Here is a 22,641-nt window from a genome sequence, read left to right on the forward strand (position 1 = left end):
ATCCACCAATGAAATGAAGGAGTAAGACTAGAACTGAGCGCTTTAGAAAAATCTGTTCCATTCTTCATCTATCCAATGCTCTAATTCCACCCACTTGTGACAGCTATACGTTGAAAAATTGAAAAGGTTTCTTATGCTAATTCTGCACACTGAAAGGCTTATCAAATATGAGACACAGGGAAAAAGTATCAATATTAATTTCAAGTTTTACTGAATATGTAAGATCAATAGAGAGAAGATCCTTTCTTCAACTAGAGAACAAGACAGGAAAAATAAATAAGAGCTCCATAACAGTCATAAATTTTAATGCAACTTAAATATTTTCTACTGGATGGAAATTAGAACAAAGAGAATGAATGCACGCATGGAAACAACACAAGCATATTGAATTGTGGAAAATATGCCAAAACTTCAATAAAAAAATCTGTAAAAAACCAGAAAAGTAAAAACAATGCCTATAGTTGCACAGCTAAGGTATTTTATTACACAATGGACCTGACACTACAGAGTTTAATGCTTTATGTTCTGAAACAAAAGACAGAAAAACCTCTTCTTTGAGGACAGAACAGTTTGAGGACGTGTCACTATTGTCATCCTTGTACTGTTCTCACAGGAGAAGGGGGCCAGGGAGAACCAGCATGCTAAAATTATGGTAATGCCATCATGATCATAACTCCTTATCATCCTTGAATGGAAAGAATTTATTTTTAAAGAATTTATTATAAAACAACATAAAAGAACAAAGCAATTATTTTACATGTATTCAATTAAGCACCACATTCCAACCTATCTTGAGCTGTTTTAAAAATCCAGTGTCGCTTCTCCTTATTAGGGTATGTGCTTTCTTATCTTTAGTGCTGCCTGTATCAAAGCAAACTATGGCTTGCAAATGTGATATACTTATGTTATAAAGATTCACTAATAATGAACTAGAGCTCTGGTATTCCATATTACACGATGCTTCAGTTATTATATGATGATTCAGCCTCTGCTATATATCTGTGTTTTAAAAATTCACAGTCCTGTTTGTACACATATACAACTTCACAGTAATACTGCTGACCATTAACTGTGAGTCAATCTGAATGCACAGAAAAGACTTTATTTTGTACCAGTCAACAGCAATATCTGTTTGAAGAGATTCCATTCCCAGGACTACCTGCACTTCCAGCTTCCCTGTCTCGGGACTGCATGCTTACTTCCAGTCTGGGAATTAAAAGCCTGGGAATCAAAGTTACATTTTGTGGCTGGCACCACTGACATTTTCTAAATAGATTGAAGTTTGAAAATATTATTCTTGTCTACTAATTTTATCTTTAAAAAAAATAACAAGGAAGAAGTCTGTTCGTACACTTACCCTCTGCAAAAACACAAGAGGCAAAAAGGGCTATACAACACACCCTCTGGTTTACAGACAGGCACGCTGCCTACGTGCACATGTGAATGCAAGTCTCATCTTCACTTAAGTCAGTGGAAGTTTAGCAAATCAAATCCAAATCTTACTGACAGAACAACTAGAGAATCATTCTTCTTCAGTGAGTCAGAGATAGCAAAGCCTCAAATGAATGCTTTAGCACCGTAAGTCTGGACTGTTACAAGTACACATCATCCTTTCCAGAGGAGTAAAAATTAAATTTCTTCTTTTTTTCCTGTGCTACCTGGCACTCTTTCACATAGTGTTGCATCATGCAAACAGCATAGCCCTTTATGAAATAAAGTGCTTCTGGAATTTTCCTCCTTAGTTAACATACCTGCCCTCTCATCAAGGGAAATCCTTGGGCATAGATACCAAGGGGATGTCATACAATGGGAGATAATAGGGAGATAAAATGATGACTATAATGAAATATTTTCTCTTTCTTTCCCAAGTTTTCTAACTCACGCTTTCTGACTGTAATGGCAGCAAATACTTCAAAAAAATCCAAAGTAGAGGTGATAGCATTTGTTAACATGAAACACTAATTTAGATTATTTGGTGCTGGGATACATCACTATAACTACAGAAAAAGCCAAATCTGGTTATGCATTTTATTCATTCCTATTTAAGCACAGTAAACGCACACACTTGAGGGTACTTCACCACCGCAGTCTCCCCTGACCCCTAACACCCACATTCCATATTCAAAAGCACTTTCAGCATCAAATGAGAACAGTTAAAACGTGTGTCTCATTCTGACCCCAGCAGGCCCGACAAAGACTATGTAAGACTTGTCAAGGATGTTTATTTTCAGCAGCTCTGCATCTGGAACTTTGCATTAAAACCAGTATCTAACACGTGAACTAGTGTTTAGAAATCTGATTTGTAGTTTCAACTTCTTTATCATGAACATACATTTAATTCACAGAACAAGACTACAGACTGTGGAACAAAGAGAATGAGAAATCATCATTCCAGGTACAAATATAATAATTTTTTAAAGAGAACATTTCACGTCACGGCCTTCAAAATGTTACTAAGTTTAACATCTGTTAAGATGTTAACTCTGCTAATCCAAATGCTTCTTTTTACTGCAGAAAGTAGTCATCATCATCACCCGTTTTGTCAAGATGTAGAGAAGTCCAATTTACTAGAAAATTAGCCTGTCAAACTAAATTGTGTGGGATTACCGTTGGATATTCAGTCACAACTCCCATTACATCCTTGTGTTAAGACTTTAGTCTTTGTATGTTTCCGTCAAAAGCACGTTTATACTAAAATACTGATGAAAATATCTAATTTCTTGACCTGTTTCTATAGTGAACATGTGAAATATTAGTCAGTTTTGTTGCTATTATTATTCAGCAATACCATAAACTCCTTAATCTCTTTGTTTTGGCTTGGAATACAGAATCAGAGCATTCAGTCAACAGATTAACCAGGTTCCTGTAGAGATAAGGTCTGTTGGGCTGATTGCACAAAGAGCTACTACTTCTGAAAGTTTACCCCTCCTTAGTTTTCTCTCAAATGTTTAAAGGAAAAAGATAAATCCCGCTTTAGAAGCTGGAATGAAAGCTGCTTAGGGGTGACAGAACCCATACATAAAGTACATTACATTAGGACATGTGAAAACTTCAGTTAAATCTATTTGTCCCTCTCTGTGATTCTGCCAACAGTATGAAGCTGGTTGACCCACTCAGACAATATATAGAAGAAAACAGTGCATTTCAGAAGTCCTCCCAAAGCAAGACTGGGTAACGACCTGCTTCACTGCAGTTCTTCACTGTAACTTTTTAATGTCATATTTCTCAAAAGACTTTTTCTCCTTAAAACTCCTGTCTTACACAGGAGTGAAACCCTGTAAGTCTTCCACTTCAGCTTATCTTTTAATGAACAAGTTACTTTTTCTTTGAAATCTCAAATATTTTCAATAAAAATAATTACCATTTATAACTACATTTAGGATCTAGTTCAAGAAGAGAAGACAGACAATGCTGTTTCGCGTCAATGATGTTGCTAACACAATTTTCTGTGCAACTGAAGTTATATGATGGCAGCCCAAAGCTGAATGGGGTATCTCTGAGTTTGTACTCTGCCTAGGGAACTGCTATAAAGAGATGAGAAGGCCTTTTACATTGCAAGTAAATATACACTGATACAGCACACAATCATATTACATATGCAACATATGTTTAGAGTAATTCAAATTTTGAGTTGTCCAGAAAAATGATTCCTAATTAATCCCTGATGATCACAAAAGCAGCTCTTTCATTTTCAGCTATTACCACGGAAAACTCCTTTCCCAGGACAGTGAAGGCTAGAGCCTTAATGCCAGAATGAGACCAGACAAGAAGGAAAAAAGAAAGTGACAGGGAGAAAGCATACTTTCAAGACACAGACAGTTGAGACATAAACAGTTCATATATGGTCTGAGCTCACCCAGGAAGTGCAAATTGCTTATTGCCAAAGTGATTATTACTTTATTTTTTTGTAAAACTAGGGAAGAATCGCCAGGAGTAATTCAGAAAAAAAAGTGTTTCCTCTGGAATGCAGTGGCACTAAATAATCCTCTAGCAGAAACATGGAGAGAAAAAAAATCTTACATACTTTTGCCTTTTAAGGGCTATAAAAATTGTACCAGTATGATAAGGTACTGTACTTTCATTTAAATAATATCTATGTAAAACCTAAATTGACGTAAAAATTTCCAACTCGTTTACTGAAAGCATGGTCAATACTGTACTTGGGAGTTTCTATAAATAGATTACAATCATGCAATTTAAGACCAGATTTTGGAATGCGAAACACACAGTTATGTCACCAAGCACCGGTCATTGTCCTGTTCCTTCCAGCAAGAATGCAGCTATCAAGAACATTTCACGCTCAGATCAACTGTGCATTTAAGTATCACTTGCTTTCAACACCCACTGAATAAAAATAGATGGGGACAACAGAGAAACCTAAAAAAGCACACAGTAATTTAATAATGTCTTTTGAAGCTGCTGGCCCTCCCCCTGTATTTCCTGCACAATCTATGTCAATGCAAATTTCAGCACCAACTTCAACGAAGCCAGAATTTAATCCATGGAGTTCATTCAAGAATTTTAAAGGGGGAGGGTAAAACACAAGCTCAGTGGCCACAAATAAAGAAATAAAAAAGATGACAAGGAAGAATACTGTCTGGCTGAATTCTAACATGTGTTTTGTCTCCATTAACTCCCCTACCTTAAAGAGAGACATTTGTGCCAATTTTCTCTTAAACAGTATTTCAGTCACTTAACCTCTTTGCCTCAGACTTCAGCATCTGTATAAAATGGGGAAATAAAAGCCTATTATCTCATGGAAATACTATGAGGATGCTTTGCCTCAGACTTCAGCATCTGTATAAAATGGGGAAACAAAAGCCTATTATCTCATGGAAATACTATGAGGATGCTTAAAAGCATGCTACTTAGTAGTATGTATTCGGGATATTAACTTATCTGTGCCCTCGTAAACTTTTTTCCCCTCAATATTTTTAATTTCACCACAAACTATAAATTAAAATTTTAAAACACAAACAATGAAGTCTTTTAATTGATCAATACATACTCTGAACTGTATGTAGGAGTAATCTCAAGAAATGTAAATGATACAGAAAAAAATTTTTCTCCTAAAAGATAACCTTTCCCTTTGAGGCTTTGAAAAGGTCAGCATAAGCTGTTCAATACTATCTAATGTAGTACAGAAACAGCTTAAACATTTAAACTTCTTTTCTCCCTTTCATGTTCTGGATAGCATGACTTTGGACATTGAAAGGAAACTCGCAGAAGCATCACTTGTTTAAAAACTGTAAAATCCATAAATCTATCTTCTGAAAAGAAAAAATGCCTCCTGTACACAGTTTAAGCTACATAGATCTAAGGAAAGTGGGAAAGTATGATGTTATTTCCCATATGCCACGCCAGTTAACACAAAAGTGAAACATGAATTTTATAATAATGAACCTAAGTTGTTGAAGTGTACATTACCTCCTGTAACTTGCACAGAGATACATATAAGCATACATAAAATAACAGGCACTGCTGTGTGGATGTGAACAGAAGTAATTTTTGAAACTCATCAATTACTTCATCCATCCAAATGCACAAACAGACACTGGCATACCAGTTTTAATATACTGACAACAAGGTATCTACTTCCAGGACAGTACACTGAGAATCACCAACAGAAGGCTGGGTCTCTGCCCAGGACAGTGAAGATTTCCTACAAAATCTGTGCTTCGCATGCATTTACTGAATAACAAACGTATCCTATGATATACTGGATAGTAACAGACGTTCCTACTAGGCTCAAGCAATCTGCCATAACAAAGCAACTTTGGCAAACTCTGCTGCAGTGTTGACAAACTATTTTGATGTCCAGCAACAAACTTAAAGAAGTCACTGCAGCTCATGGCAGTATCTATGCTGTAAGACAAGTGCACTGCAGACTACAAGACACAGTCCTGATTCCTCATGCTCTGGGACAGACTCCTGTTAGCATTCTACTCAGTATAACCCTCCATTTTGACAACTCTCTCTGGTTATAATTTTCTAAAGAGTTTTATACAGCTATTATAGTAATTCACATTTTTCTAGCTTACTTTACTTACACAAAACCATATTAAAAAAATCTTAAAAAGAAACCGAAAGCACACCCTCCCCCCCCTCCCATTTTATCTATTTGACCTATTACCCTCTCAAAGAAGGAATTTAAACTGATTTAAGCTCTTCTTAACTGACAGGTTATATTTTGTAGAGATGTAAATAGACAACTGACTGGTAGGTTCTACCTGAATATGAAAAAATTGATACTAGTCTGAACAGAGTGCATTCAGAAGATCTGATGTTTATGTAAATGCTTATAAAAATTCAGCAGTCAGTGTTGAACAGTGCAGATGACTAATCCTCTACAGGTGACTAATTCAGTGATTACTATGTTCATGTTGATAAGAATCATATCAATTAACATTTAACAAGCAGAGCTCTCAAAAATAAAAAGTATCAACAGATCTTCAACTACTGGCAGAAGCAGAAGAAAGCATCATGAAAAATGAAAAGTAAAATTATAGGATATTTTGAATAGTTCTGTTAAACAGCTCAAGTTTCTGAGGCACTGATGAGTTATTAGTCTCTTCCTTTGCTGATCTGTGAAACAGCTCTGCAATAACATCACATGGAGATCAGCTGGTTCAAGAAACGTTGAAAACTATACCATCTAGTCACACAACAGTCTACTGGTTCACAAAAGGAAAATCAGATTGGATAAAATTCAGCAAAACTCATGCCTTCATTAATAGCAACCCACATCCAGCAAGATTCTCTTTCAGGTACTCCTTTCTCTTGCAAGTAGGATTTCATATGCTTAACACAGATTGTAAGGGTCATTGACAAAGCCTTTCAAAAAAGTGCCCTTTTTTTTATGTAGAAGACATGTTACTAAATGTGTTAAATCTAAAAATTGATGCTGGTAGCTTATTTAAGTAGTCAAGGCTGCTGGTGGTACACTGTCTATACTGACGATGTATTTGTACCAGAAGACTTCTATACAATCAGCATTTATGAACTAGCTTCATGTTCCCTTAAACTTAATTTGAGTGTGCTTTCCTCCCTTGTAACTGACCAAGATTATGACAAATGCTTCCAGGTCAGTAAAATGTTCTAATTTACTAATCTTGTAAAGCACCTCTAATTTAAAGATATCAGACTTAAATCATGCTACTTCCCCAACCCATTTATCTGCAGATTCAAGAAATCCCAATATTGGAAGTAATTTTGTATGCCTGAAATACTGACCTAAGGGTTTTACGCCACATTAAAGCATTGTTCTGTCATTGTTAAGAATTTGGCATCTGCAACTTCTAAATTATACTGAAATGGAAACATGAAAAAATAGAGTATCAACTCACAGTAACAGTTGAAAACATGGCAGTTATGCGATGTCAAGCTCAGGTGTGTGTTAAATGAATCGGGAAAGAAAACTACTTAAATCCTCAGAAGCTGATTCTTGCATCCTATTACGCAAAGATTTAATTTTTACCCCCTGATGCTTGCAGGGTTTTTTCTGAAGTATTCCTCTCCTATCTGATTGACTCTATCATGATCTTGAGTCTAACGATTTTACGTCACCTGAACAGGAATAAACAGAGGGCTCCAACTAAAATGATTTTTATTTCCTAAACTCAAATATTTACAAGTGGTCAGACATGTCTGTATAGTCAAGGAAAGGAACTTCTAGACAATGCCCACTTCCTGTAAAATGTAGTTGCTTCTTAAGTGATCCTGGCATGAAGCACTGGCCTAACAAAAGCAACTACAATTTCCCTCTGTATTTGGGCCCAGTAACTGTGTAACTTGCTACAAAAGAATTTTTCTCCACATCAAGGAACAGTTCACATTTTTTCAGGATCCAAAGCAGAACTGCAGTTATCACTTGCCAATGAAACCTCTGTTTTTTAGACTCAGTTGTAAGGTAAGTCTTTACTTTTTCACATCTCAGATTATTACCAAAACAGGAAAACATTTAGCAAACAGTCATGCATGTGTAAATATTAGATGTTAAAAGCTCAACTGATACAATACTTGAATTTCCAAAGACCACATCCCACGGAGAGCTGATAGGCTGTTCTTCTCCTTTTGCTCCACCTTCCTTATCAACACCTTGTATCCCAATGCCTGCTACAGTGGTCACCATCTCTAATTCCAGGTCAATCTATAAGAAGCAAAATTATACACACTGAATGTACAATGTTAATTTGATTGAAGTTACAGATAATTTGAGCTAGATGTCAAAACCAGAGATTTTTTGCTGACAAATAAAAACTAAATCCTATCAAATTTCAGGTATTTGTTTATGTAGGAAAATAATTAATTTTACCACAATGCTTGCTGATGTCGGGGGAGGGAAAGGGGGAAGCAGTGGGCAGCAGGAGTACCATGTGCCTGGAATTCTCTTCCACACACAACAAAAATTAACACTGCTCTGCCAAGGTCTGCTCAGCAGTTGTTGAAGAAAGCATAAATATTTTCTAGAGAAATACTCAGATGGACAATGAATGTGGATGTTTTATTTTAAACTTCTATAGGAATATGACATAAAAATTCAGATACTGTAACAGTATCTCCCATCTCTATATAAAATAATCTGTACAAAGCAAATTATTTTTGCAGTTTATTTCATGCCCTGGAGCAAAAAATGTTTTTATTTTATTTCTGCAACCTAAATCCCTTTAGTTTTCCTTCCCCTTTTGCTTATTTTCTAAGTGACTTCCAATACCTCTCATGAATTTATTGTGATGATCATGTAAAAACGGAGTTTTTCATACATAGCATCTTCTAACTTTTGTAGCAGTAAATGCATTGTTTTTGCAAGGCCTGCACAAACATTTGAAAGCATGTCCTGAAGTTGCTGTATTACTTTAATTCTTGGATACCCTCATGGCACATTTAGATGAAAGGGAACAGCTAATTACCATGAAAAATGCTGAAGCAGTAAGATCCAGATCTTCAGATGTTTCTGTGCTGTCTTTGCTACCTGCAACACTTAATTTCCTGTGGTCACCAGGCTACAGTGATGAATACTAGTAAGATGAGGAACAAGGAGCAATCTACTCATTTTTAGTAACAATGTTTCTTTACCAAGAGAAAGCCTTGGTCCTTTCCGGAATAAAACCTGATATCCAACTACAATTAATACAACGCAGGGAGTTTGTGGACTACTGCTTTGAAACGAAACACAGAATGAATCTACTTAACAGTACAAAGGCACCCCAAACTGAGTGAGGATGTACCTCCTCTGATCATGAATCAGACATACTGGTGAGGAACTGAGTACAAGATCTTCTGAGATGCATAAAATACTTTTAATAATAAGGTAATATTATATTGCTTCAACAAACTTAACTTCTGATTATTCTAAATTTGACGTAACCAAATGTAAGATCCAATGACTAAATATAGAGAGAGTAACATTCCCACATGCTAAAACCTTGCAAGTGTTTAATAAAAAAAAAAAAAATCCACATGCAAACAATTCTGAAATTAAAGCAGTTACCTGTACTTTAGAGACCCAAACAGCTAACAAAAGTTTAGGTATTGACTGAACCATAGTAGTACAATAACTTTACATAAAGAATCTGATAATACTGGAAGTGAAACAAAAACAATTTTTGCTTCCAGTACTAAGAGTAGATGTTTCTCATAACAGGAAAGTAAGAGTCACTAAAAAAAAACCCCAAATGAGTTATGCTAGAACAAGTAGCACATATCTTCATTTGAAAGGAAGCACAAAAGTATTATGTAGCCCTTTAAAAAACAAACTGCACAAAGCATTTATTTATAAGATATTGGGCCAAATTTCCTTCCTGATATTGAGGGTATTTGGAGAGTAATTAATTTGGTGTAAATTTTCACCTGTGTAAGTAGAATAAAGTATAAGAGATTAAATTTTGAATTTCCTTATTGAAAATTTACCTTTCTAATTAGGTGATTTTCTGTATCAGCTACATAAATAACATTACTTTTTATAGCGATCCCTTGTGGTGCGTTGAATGCTGCCTCTGAAAATCTTCCATCTCTCCTTCCACTGTTTGGACCTATAAATGAAACAAAGCAAACTCAAAAGTAATTTTAGAAAAAAACCCCTTAAAAATAAAGTACATACATTTAAACCTGTACGAGAATTACATATTCTAAGAGATGCTTTCACAGCACCTTGTACAGTTTGCATTATTAATAATTTTGTGTAGTCTCATTTTAGTCACTGTGCTAAGTAATTACAATAGCCTGGTGCTATTAAGTTTTGAACTCATTCTCCACAAGTTCTCTGCTTCTTTAAGCTCATCTTCCAAAGAGAAGTCTTAATAGGCGTCTAAATTGCTCCTGTTCCCTTGCACTAAAGGACAACAGCAACAACAGAAGACAGAAATAAAAAACTCCATCTTTTTTTATTCCTGACTACATCAAAGCAAGCCAGCAGGAAAAAATTTGAATTCCAAAGCTCAATTCCATTTCAGTGGTTTAGATTTTGGTGTAATCACAAATGAAACTAATATTTGATTAGCAGCGTTTTCTCATTAATAATTAGGAAAAAGATGATATGGAACTAATTACACAAAAGAACAGCGAGAATTATGGAGTGACAGTCTTCTGCACAGAACAATCAAGAAATAGAAAGGAACGTGACCTGAATATAACAGTATGAAGGTAAGCATCGTACTTCAGAGGGAGTAACATTTAAAGTGCATTAGCAGTATGTGTCAGCAGAAGACATTTAGATATATGAGTTATGTGTGCATCATGATTTATTATCCAAATATAGTAATTTCAACCTTTGTGCATGCCCACATTTATTACTGTGTTATCAACTTTATTACATTATTTTCTGCCCACTGAATCATTTAACTGAGTCACTGAAATACACAAACTTTTACAACCTACTGTCAGAAGACAATTTAGACCTTAACAGGCATGAAGCACTGAGGTGCTGCTGTGTCAGATTCCAGTAGTTCCCCTTGGTATGCGTCAGGGTGCACATCCCCAGGGAAGGGAACAGCACAGAGTGCGAGAGGAAAGAGGGGTACCAGTTCAGAGGTTAGGACACTTCCCTCGGAATTGCTGTTTAATGACTATCCCAGGACACTACAGGGTACCTTGTCAGCAGAGACTTCATCTCACATATCAAAGAGAAACCTAATTCTCTCACTTTTGTCGTTAAGAATCCTGTTTGTACTTCCCACAGGACAAGGGTATTAAGACTAATGCCTTTATTAGGTTAACTTGGGTAATTAGTCTGTCTATCCAATGCACGGTTACTTCAAATAGCAAGAGATTTTCCTCCTTCCTTTAAACAGCAGTCCTACTGGTACTTTTATGAGGTTTGCAGGATCCTGCCATGGGACAGGCATTAATTAATACTAGACTAAGTAATATAGGACACATCAGCATACAGGTCCTGATTCTGAGACATAAAAGGACCATTGTTTTCAATGATTTGGGGATTCAACCACTTCCTAAATCTGTCTATTACGGTTGCTCATAGATGGACTGTCCTAACAGCTATGTACTTGGTGCATTAAGATGTAACTTTGACCACGGTAACAGATTAAAAAAAAAAGAACAAGTCTGATTGTTTCATTTATGAAAAAGAAAAGCATACAAAGAGTGTGCAAGTTAAACTACATTTTCTTGATTTGCCTTGTAAAGCAGATAGTAATTTTACAAAAACAGTTAAAAGACACTAGTTTTTTAAAGCCAAAATGTTACCAATATAAACTTTGTAACAAATGTAACTAAATTTAAAATACTTAACTTTCACTATTTTCATAACTTGTTTATATGTTACACCTCAATTTTGGTGAGAACACAGGCCTTTTCATATATACTAAGGCAACTTCATTTTCAGGTGCCTATGTACTAGTGCAATGCCACTGTTCTTAGTAATTCTCCCCTTCTGTAAAAACCAGAAGGAGATCCTATAGAGGAATGCTCTTGATTTAAAAACCAACAACAACAACCAAACAAAAAACACATCCCAAAAACCTCGCTACACAACACCACCAGCACAATTCAACATTCATTTCTTCTATTGGAAAGGGAGGCATCATTGTCTCTTTTCTTTTCCCCATCTTGCTGTTGGATGTGGATGTACGTCACTTAAATCTAAACCCATTTGTAATTCTTTCAGAAGAATACAAATGTATTTTTTAAATTCATATTGGACATCACAAAAATACAAAACTTAGTCAACAGAACAGAGAAAAAAAATTAGACATCTCAAACAGCTGCATTAACAGAGTCTCCCATTGATGGTACTATGCTATATCCCCCTATATCCAGTAAAAGTGATTTTAGTAGAAAAAAAAATTTCTGGCAGTGTTTATAAAATGCTAGGTCCTCTAAGAAAAGAATCAGCCTAGTAGGCCCAGTGAACATAGTCTACTCCTAAACTAAAATTACAATAATAAACTTATATACCCTTACCTCCAATAGTGTGTAGAATTTGTCCATTTTTTTGAGTAACCAAAATCCTATGATGTCCAGTGTCTGCTATTACCAGCCTTTCTCCTGAATTATCTACGGTCACTTTACCAGGAAACAGCAGGGGAGAAGGCGGGAGGGAGTCTCTGTATAGCTTTATTCCAATGTTGTTATCTTTGATTTGTCCTCTCTCCTTGTAGAATTTCAGTGTTATAGAAGTAAATAAAAACAACTTCTCTCTGTGCCCCTCTCCAACAAGCGAAAACAGCATATTTCCACGAGGCCCAAGAATGACCAGAGTTGGCCAGCAGGACACTTCTAGTTCGTGCCACAGTGTCGCATCTGCATCATTGACTACAGGGTGGACAATATTATACCTCAGAACGGCACTTTTAATGTTATCCAGAACTCTTTCATTTGGGAATTTCGCTGAATGGACACCAACAATAATAAGACCATCTGAAAGGAAAAATAAAGTCGTGCATTGAAACATCTTTGTATTGGAATAAAAAAAAGTAAAAATGAAGCACAGTTATCTCACAATGTGACTGACTGCTTTCCAGAATGAAAGAGGATTTGAACAAACAAAAAGCAATTACATCTCAGTAGGAATATAGATAGCTATGTATACGAAATACTGAAACTCAGAAATAACATTCCAGTAAAATCACTGAACTTTAGGACCATTACTTCCCAAGCTGGTTGACACTTAGTATGTCATAAATTGTTCTTAGTTCCTGAATCTCTACATACTAAGGTAGAAAATACTTTCAAAATAATTCTGGGTAAGCTGTAGCTTTACAGAGCTTTACATAAAGCTTTACATAAAGCTTTACTTTATGATAAAGCTGTAGCTTTATCATTTTTTTCAGATGTTTATGATACCTCTTTGTCTTTTGATTCCTATACACAACTATGGTGTTTTAGAAAATGAATTCTTTTCCACAGTTAACTAGGAATCACAAATGTAACACTGAACTCCAGAAGTCCAGAGTTACCTTGGCATATCTAACTCTAGATAAACAGTAAAAAAAAAAAAAAAAGAAAAAAAGTATAGGCTTCTGAAATCAATACAGTATTCTATATTTCAAATAAAAATGGCAGCACTGACAGCTATGACAAAATGACAAATAGCACTTGTTACAAACCAGGCAGGCTTGAACCCTTTTCCTTAAAGAAAAAAAAGGGGAAAAGGGATTAAATCATTGATTTTTGCCCCTCTCCTTAAAATGTTTAACATAATTTCTATATTTGGTTAATAAAGACAATGAACAGTTTAGGTTTTCTCATAGCAGGGATAACTGCACTTGAAATCCTAGTATGAAGGTGTTGCATAAGCATAAAGTAATATAATTCTGCTTATATACACTGCATACACAATACCAACCCTAAATCTATGGCTCAGACTTCAGTTGCTTTTCCCTTGTGGTACAAAACAAATCTACTTCCACCCCAAGCAGACACTTATGTAAGCAGCCCCAAATTTTCCACTCCCCCTTCCTACCCAACAGAAAAAGAATGATGAGCCTTCATTCAAGCCACTTTTCAGTACTTTCTAGGAGCAAAAAAAAGGGAGGGGGGGATGGGGATGGGGGGATGGGGGGATGATGACACACACATGACAAAAAAAGGACTACATCCTTTTCCAGGGCTTTAAATTATGTTTTACCAGCATAATCTCTACCAAATGAAGTAAACTGTGCACATGACATCAATACCATACTTTGTCTCACTCTGTACTTAAAAAATACTGCTAGCCATAAACATAATATTGTTATAGTCTAAGTAATTTGTCAATTCTAACTGAAGTAAAGAAGATAACAACAGTAACCATGCAGTTGTAGAAAGCTGCAATACAGTAATTTTAAACCAGAACTGTTAATCTAATGGAAATCCTTAGACATTAACCTTACTACTTATGCAAAAATCACTCATGTTTCTGGATAGCGCAAGCATTTTGTAACCACAAATAACAACTGGGATCTTTCTACTTCTTTGTCCAAGTAAAAGTTTTAAATTTTCATCTGATCTTCTGTGTTATTTTGAGGAGAGGAGTGAAATTAAATGGGAAAGGAAAATATCCTTAGAGTTGACACCCAACTTGAATTAATTTTACTGCAGTATTAGAAATTATTTTGACAACAACAAAAAAAAGTACTTTTTTTTCGCAGTCAGGTCTATAAAAACATTTAGCATTTATAAACCCTTTTATCAGTAGCATTCAAATATATGTGGCGTTTCCTTCCTTCCCCAGTCACTAATGCCTATAGGTGGATCCCTTGTAGTACCATATTTTTTCAGTAATACAAGTAATACTAAAAAGCAAAGATGACTTGGAGTCTGTACAGGGTGGCATGGAGGAAGAACAGCCATTATCCAATCTAATCCAATTCTGATGATCCTTATACTCTGAAATACGAATGTAGATCCTTGAAGAACTTCATAAGGTTCTTAAATCAAACTAATTAGTGCTCGTACAAATACTCACTGCAATTGAAAATGTTGTATTGTGCTACTATAGACAAAATAGGTTTGGTTGAACAGCTATTAAATTTAGATAAGTAGGATACAATTTAGTTATAAAGGATAAAGGCAGATGTGCAATGTGAATCTCTAAATAAGCAAGTTCTGTTATTTGGTGCTTACTCTAATACTATTATGCTTTATCGTAAACAACAGCCAATGGAAATAGCCCTAGAAATAGCCCATCTAGAAAAGACAACTTTTTAAATAAGTGTTTTCTCAGCAAAGTTTTAAGAAGACTTGAAAGTATGAATTGTTTCAGTTAGTTGCAGTACTAGATACTTAATTTTTAGAAGGCGTGCTTTTCTCATTCAAATATAACCATTTGTTACAACAGGAAAAGACTTAATCAGTTTATCACAAATCTAATCAGAACATAACCTAAATATTTTCAATCACCTTGCTAACTAATTTATTTCTCATCTTCTAGCTTCTCATAGTTGCCAGAACAGTACCCCTCTTTCCCCTAGTTTTTCTCTCTTCACTCTTCCAGTTGCAACTGCAATTAGCAAAATCTAGAATTAGGTCTCTGAGAAGGAAAACCACACACAAAATAACTTTTTGCAGCTTGCATAATGCACCTTTCTCCTTATCAAAGAAAATAATTTTATTTAGCATTCTAGCATTTTAATTTTTAATCCACAAGAAGTGTACTTTTTTTCCCCTGCAATAACTCACCTATCTTATACATTTTCTTTCATTTAGCTTCAACTGTTATGTGTCACACAACAATTCATTCTAAACTGGAAATTTACGTATCAGATCATTGCTGTTATTTGGCATTTACTACCTAATCCATTAAAGGGGTTCACTATTTTTAAAACCTCAAGCAAATATGTAAAAATAAAATGCTTTTGTAAAACAGTCCTCCAGCAGCCCTGCAGTTACAATCAGTGTCGCCACTGCAACAACGGTGAAACCAGCTCTCTGATCAGAGAGGGCCTGAACCAGGGCCCCAAAAAGTAACAACTGTAAACAACTGCCTCCAAGAACATGGTTTGGAATGAAATGTGGTATTTACTTTTATGCTTTTCTCCTACCTTTGCGGTAGAGGTGCAATGCGGCTAGCAGGACATCTTTGTTCTACCCTCACCTCTGGTTTTGTGATAGAAATGTAAGAAAGGCAATTATTTCAGGTCTTAAATAGTTATATTATTTGAGCTCGGATGAGTTTGTGTCCTAAATAAACCCTAATTTAATCTCAGGTTGGCTTTTTATTCAGTTACAGAGAAATGGAAAACTATTGTTCTCTTTTAGCCCTTCTCCTCAACCATAACAGTGTTAATGGAGAACAACATCACCTGCAGGAATGGTAATATTTCAGTGTGACAACAGGAAAGGGTAAAGTGCTGCACAATAAAAGACTTAGTTGAATATAACAATTTCACAGATAGAGAATTAAGAAAAATCACTATAACTGATACAGTCTTTATCAATCCTATAGGCCCAGCATGTTGCAATATCAGACAGCTGAAGTTGCAGTATCATTAACTGCTGAACTCCAAACAGCAGGTCAAACATTTTAACTATAATAGGATCAGTAGCAGCACTTATATTTGTCCTTCAAAGATATCATTAAAGCTAGAAAGACTATTCTATACTGAACACTTGAACAGCACAATAAGTTATAACATCCTCTCATGAAGAAAACTCTTGTGGAAACTGACGGATGCTATGCTAAGAATATGCACACCATTTAAAACACTTTATTTGAAGGATTATACCAGAGCACAACACTGGACTTATGCCAAGCTATTTCTGAATATTAAAAAGTACTCCCTCTTATAGAAGTCATTTCTGGACTGCTGATAACATGAACTGAATATGCACTGGGGTTTAAAATAACTTTCTGAATGCCACTTGAAAAACAGAAATAGCACCACTGAAGATAGCAGCGAGAACATATCAGATAAAGATGCTAGGCAACATTTAATCCTATGGAAAGCAGTCTTCATTTTGAGACAGATCTGAAGTTCCAGACAATAGAACTATGTGCATATGCACAATGATACATATAATGGTTTAGGATCACCCTAAAACTACAGCTTCTTGTGTTCAGACTTCTCATGTCTGATGATCACACTGCTGAAGTTTCAACATACTCCACGTAAAAAGGCATTTGAACCACATTAAAAAACAATATGTATCAGAGTATCAAAAATATATGTACACAACGTACAATCCAAACAAGACATTGCTGTGAATTATATCAATATTGAGGTTTGTTCTTAGTTACGCAGAAAAATACAGGTGATATTCCTTCAAATATTCAAAGAATAGATTAAAGATCCAAATGCATTGAGATAGATGCTTTGTCAGAGTAAGGTGGTGTTTTCATCCCGACTAATACCGTCTGCTAGATCAGCACCCTCCGCCACTTCTATAGCATGATAAATATATACATGAAATGTGTAAATAAATGCTATCTTTACAAATCTAAAGTTTAGTAAAGCTGCAGTTTCACTAGATATTTAATCTGACTTGCTGCTGCCAAAAGAAATCATGTCGCTCATCTTTTGCACTAAAATCAGTTTTTGCAATAAGGAGCTGATAGATTTCAGAACCAATCCAACCAAAAGTGAACCCGTCCCCCATCCCCTGAAGGGAGAAGGGATTTCCATTAACTGAAGAAGAGAGTAGATGAAAATAGAATGAAACTCCAGAATAAGGCCAAATACCAAGATACCTGCATTAACATAGCTAGACATTCTTAAAGCATTTTTTATATGTCTGACATCCTTTCTAATTTAGTCTTAGTCTTCCAACCTTTATCTTTCTCAAGTTTCTCAAGTCAACAACTCTCCTCTTTCTCCTGGTGATTAGTAAATTATGTTTGCCTTTGGTGAAGAAGCTGCACACTGATATAAACCCATCTACTGAAGTATTTTTCTATGGCTTAAAAACCCACAATCCTTACTGCCTTGATATATTTATACATACATATTTCAATATATAGCCTTATACTACTATAATGTTAAAATTTACACACTTAGCACAGCAAAGAAAGATTAAATAATCCTGAAAAGGCTGACAATCAAAACATGAAAGCAACAGAAAACAACTGAAAGGGAGATCTACAGTGAAAAAACAAACATATTTTTCTTTTTGTTTGAACCATCAAGCACCTTAATCTCTTCCTGAATCCAACTGCTATCCTCTGTTTCCTAACACATTAAATTTAAGATTTATGTTACACACACCTGCTCTTCTTTTCTTTTGCCTCCACTTGTTTTTCCACTTTCATCCCAAGTACCTTTTTTTCTAACTCCGGTTCCTGTAGGAACAGGACAGCTCAAATCCAAAAAGAACTTATTAGGATAGCTCAAATGCAAAAAGAATTTATCACCTATCAGCATAGTACTTTCCTCAAGTAATAACTCCTATGACAGGAAGTTTAATACAAGTCACACAAAGAAAAGTGTCTCCAAGTGGACCTCCAGTTCAGTTCAGAGTGCTGCAGCCTCTTCTGCACCAGTATAGAGATGTTCAAATACTTTAAAGAGAAAGCTTGTGGGGAGAGGTTGTTAAAGTTAATTTTTTTGCTAGCGACTGATTTAGCAGATGGTCTTAAAAAACAGATTAAGGATATGAAAGCTCTATTAATACAACAACACCATACTACAAAATGTTTATCATTTAAAGATATTATTCATTATATGATCAATGTAATCTTCTGAAATCTCAATCTAGGCTGTCTTCCCAGCATGCCTGATATCCACAGCAGTCCATTTATCATTTGCTAATCACCTTCCACTTAAAACTGCCTCCCTCCCCAAAAAATGCCATGACAGTTTTTCCCTATTAGATAAAGTTCTTCATATCTAAAACATTATACCAGATCTCAAATTTCTTCAAAGCAAACAGCTATGCTTTTCAAGGTAGAAAAATAACTTTATTTGAGTCTTCTGTAAAGTGCTATGTAAACCTACAATATATAATTAAACTACTTAAAGAACTTGAAATTTCAAAGACATTGTAATTTCTTTTTCTAGTGGAAGTAGGTAACACATGAAAAGAAATGCTGCCAAAATTAAAATCAATCAGAAATGCCAATAGAGAATCGGAGACTTAAACATTATAAGATAATGTTATTTTTATTACATATATATATATTATGTTTAATTTAATATTTTTAGGGCTGAAAGTAACACTGTTCTTCATCTCACTGTTCAGACTATTAAATTATTCCAGATAAGTGAGTAGCTGATACATTCTGTGTAAGACCACAGCTTATCTCGTCATCATGATGACAGCGATCATCATGATGACAAGAGACTGCATTCTAGATAGTAATTACCATGCATTTTTATTCATGCCGAGAGAGAGATATAAATTCACATCTGAGATGTAATCTAAAGAGCTTAATTCCCTCTCCAGAATACAGGACTATTAATGGTATATAAGGTGATGCCAATACCAAAAAAATTCTAAACCAAGCTCATGTATTTTGTTATTTCAGTCAGAATGGAAAAAACAAGTAATCTTAACTATATCCATCTACAGACTGCTCAACAGTCAAGTGTAGAGGGTTACACATGTAGATTACCTTTGAGCCTGTATCTTACATCCTTGCGTAGCTTTTTGCAAATAGCCTTATTTATGAGGATATCAGATTTGGGCTTTAAGCACATATCCTGTTTCTTTAATTATACAGACACAACAGATACCTTATTTAACCCCATTTAAAAATGTGACGAGAGTATACACAGTCACCTTTTTTAGGCTACTTAAAAGATAAGATGACATTTTTAGGCACCCCTGAAATTTTGCCAGCTGTTTAGTAACCAGCAACAAAGTGAGTCAGCTACTCCGCCTGCAACACTGCCAGGAAATTCTATTCCAAGCAAGCCAAAGCACTCTTACCTTTATCAGAGTACTGGTGCTCTAACGCGTGGAGATCAGGCAGCAGGTGCAAGCAATTGATACAGCAGTAAGTAAAGAAATCCAACACCACAACTTTTCCACAAAGGTCTTTGTGAAGAGAAAGAGGAACTTCAGTGTTTAACCACTGTAGATCTGGAATAGAGAGAACAGAGATACCCGGTTAGGGGAAGGGTAGGGAAAGGCAGACACTTATACCTAATTTGGACAACACCACACAACGTTCCTAGCACATTTCACTTAAAAAAAAAGTTCAACATCACTTTCTACACAGGTAGAAAAGCAAACCCAGAGTCTTATATTTATCCAACTCATCCTTACGTTCCACAATTCTTCATAATTAGTAAGTGAAAATAAATACTATTAACAAGATTTGATGTATTATTGAAAGTGTGGTTTATATATTTATATAGGCACCTTTTAACTGAAAGAGCATGCAAGCCTCAGAACAATTTTCATACATTTTAAAACATGATCTACATTATTCAAACTCTAACAGTGTCATATGGGCAACAACTGTTCATTTAAAACTCACATAAATGCTAAACTAAAAACCTGTTAAACTCTTAATGATTTTTCCAAAAGTTCTGTAAAGAACTGATTTCAGAGATGACTGAAATATTTTTGTGTTTATAGTTTTGATCTTGATTTTCAAAGTTAGAAATGACAAGTATAAATTAATCCTGTTACATGGGAAGAAATACAACCCTTTCAGATACACCCTGTAGTACTTCTGGTCATTTATTTTAACTACTTGATATGAGACAGGAAAGCATTGTTTTCTCACTGGTAACTGATATTCCTCTGCTCCCATAAGAAACTGGTATCAAGATATGAAATAAAAATCCTAGAATATGGTCTGCTGTTATTATCATTCAACATTTCTGAAAATAATGGGGGGCAGAAACAGATAGATGTGATACAATGCAAAGCCGAACTACTTTTTAAAAATGTACACTGACTAATCTAAAAATCCTCAAAACCTCCACCCTGGCAGTTTCAGCAAACTAAGTTCTTACTGCCCTAGGAGAAGTTACTGCTGCTGAAGTCAGCAGGAGGCTTGTTTTATCTTTCACTAAGAGGAGGACTGGTCTCTACCCCCATATATTTATAAACATAAATTCAGATTTGGTGACAATAATGAGAAAAACTAATCACGTTTATGCATTATTTCTGCATAAGGACAATGCTTTACTGTTTATTTTTTAAAAGAAAACAGTAACTTATTTATTTTATGGCACTGATCTCCTTTTCACTAGAATTAAAATACCTTTCATAAAAAATACTGGAAATGAAAAACGTTGGCTACCTATTTAAGCTCTTTTTAGAGGAGAAAATGAGCTTTGACAGAACACAGAAAGTGAAACAATACTAATGATGAAAGTGAAAATTCAGTTCGGGGGTCCACATCTAGACAGAAAGAGCATTCACTTTGCTCCACTGGTTACAAGTCAGAATTCATTCCCATGTGATTTTAACCCTGAAGTTTACCTGCTGAGGTCTCTGTCTTGCAGTCAGATGCAAGCTCCCACAGCTCAGAGAGCCTCACTAAGGTTACAAGGACGCTGAGCACGACTTGCAAGATCTTACAAGACTTAACCTTTGATTTCACACTTCACACAAGAGACATAGAAATGTGTGAAACGTGTGAAAGGGAAATGGGCATACCACTGAAGGAGGATGACATCTCCAGCACAGTTTGTATTATCAGGGACATGAAAATTGACAAGAACAGGCAAGTCATTGGGAGAGAGAGCTGAGAAACACCCTAAGCGGCTGCAGTGAAACCAAGAGAGCTCAGGAGAAAGCCGTCAGAGTCGGTAAGGTTCTCACTATGGACCAGAGGAGAGAGAGATCAATATACTGTACAGAAAGGAAAGGCTTTATTAAAAAAAAAAAAAAAAAAGGCCATTAATAAAGCTAGTAGAAATTCAGAAAAGAGGCTTTAAAGAACAGGTTTTTGCAACCAGAAGCAGGGGGAGAATTTATAAAGGGGTTCTTTTTTCTTGTCCTTTGCTCCTGGTGCTTTCAGGAGTGACACTTCCTGTAACTAGAAATGCCTTTTAGAAAAGCAGCTAACGAGGCCGTAATTACACGGCCCTCGCAGGCAGCGGGACTTCAGGGAAAACGCCACACGGTGAGCGTCGGAGCTCAGCCACCGCTACCGGGGAAGAGCCTGCAGCCGCCCGCCCGGCGGGCCCGGGACGCCGAACCGCGCTCCGCCGCGGGCCCTGACCCGCTCGGGCCCCGCCACCCACCTCCGCCGAGCTCGGGCACCGTTAGGTCCCGCTCCCGGCTGTCCATCTTCTTCAGGTACTGGTAGACCAAGTTCTCCTTCTCCTGGGGAGTATCGGCGTCGAGCAGGGCGTACTCCAGCTGGGTCTGGGCGGGCAGGAGCCCCGCCAGGCCCCCCGCCGCCATGACGCCTCCTGGGCGAGCCCGCGGCCAGACGGGCCGCTGTTTACCGGCCTGCCGTTTCACCGCCGCACATTCGGCACCTCCCGCAACGCTGGGGAGGAAAATTGTAATTAAAAAAACCCACAACAAACCGGAACCTAAGCACAAGCACGCAATAATTCGTCTGTCTTAAAAGGGGGACCTCATTCATTTCGTGTTTTTACATAGCTTTCATATTCACAGAAGCATATGCGTGAAGAAGAGAATCCCCAGTGGTGATTCCAGCTCAGCAGATTCAACACAGACTGCTTTTCCCGCCCAATTACTTTTTTATTTGTAAGTGGAACAGATGTGAAAATCGGGCAGTACCGGACCGAAGTCCAAACAAGGCACCAATAATTGAAACGGTGGGATTTTTTTGGGGGG

At 36.2% G+C, this 22,641-nt stretch overlaps 1 protein-coding gene across 4 annotated transcripts in view; it reads right to left on the minus strand.

Annotated features, from left to right (window-relative positions):
• The window catches only part of NHLRC2 (NHL repeat containing 2), a 39,713-nt gene extending 17,240 nt beyond the window's left edge, over positions 1 to 22,473 (minus strand). For 3 of the 4 annotated variants that reach the window (XM_075504504.1, XM_075504503.1, XM_075504501.1), the window contains exons 1-5: positions 22,077 to 22,473; positions 19,801 to 19,953; positions 12,418 to 12,873; positions 9,910 to 10,031; positions 8,020 to 8,149 (exon numbers count right to left, since the gene is read on the minus strand). In XM_075504504.1, coding sequence (XP_075360619.1) covers positions 8,020 to 8,149; positions 9,910 to 10,031; positions 12,418 to 12,873; positions 19,801 to 19,953; positions 22,077 to 22,239 — 1,024 coding nt within the window. In that variant the 5' untranslated portion in view covers positions 22,240 to 22,473. The remainder of the gene's footprint in view (positions 1 to 8,019; positions 8,150 to 9,909; positions 10,032 to 12,417; positions 12,874 to 19,800; positions 19,954 to 22,076) is intronic. The other variant, XM_075504505.1, reaches the window with a different exon arrangement.
• Positions 22,474 to 22,641: the final 168 nt, after the last annotated feature.

Source organism: Mycteria americana, chromosome 6, assembly GCF_035582795.1.
Source record: "Mycteria americana isolate JAX WOST 10 ecotype Jacksonville Zoo and Gardens chromosome 6, USCA_MyAme_1.0, whole genome shotgun sequence".
NCBI lineage: Eukaryota > Metazoa > Chordata > Aves > Ciconiiformes > Ciconiidae > Mycteria > Mycteria americana.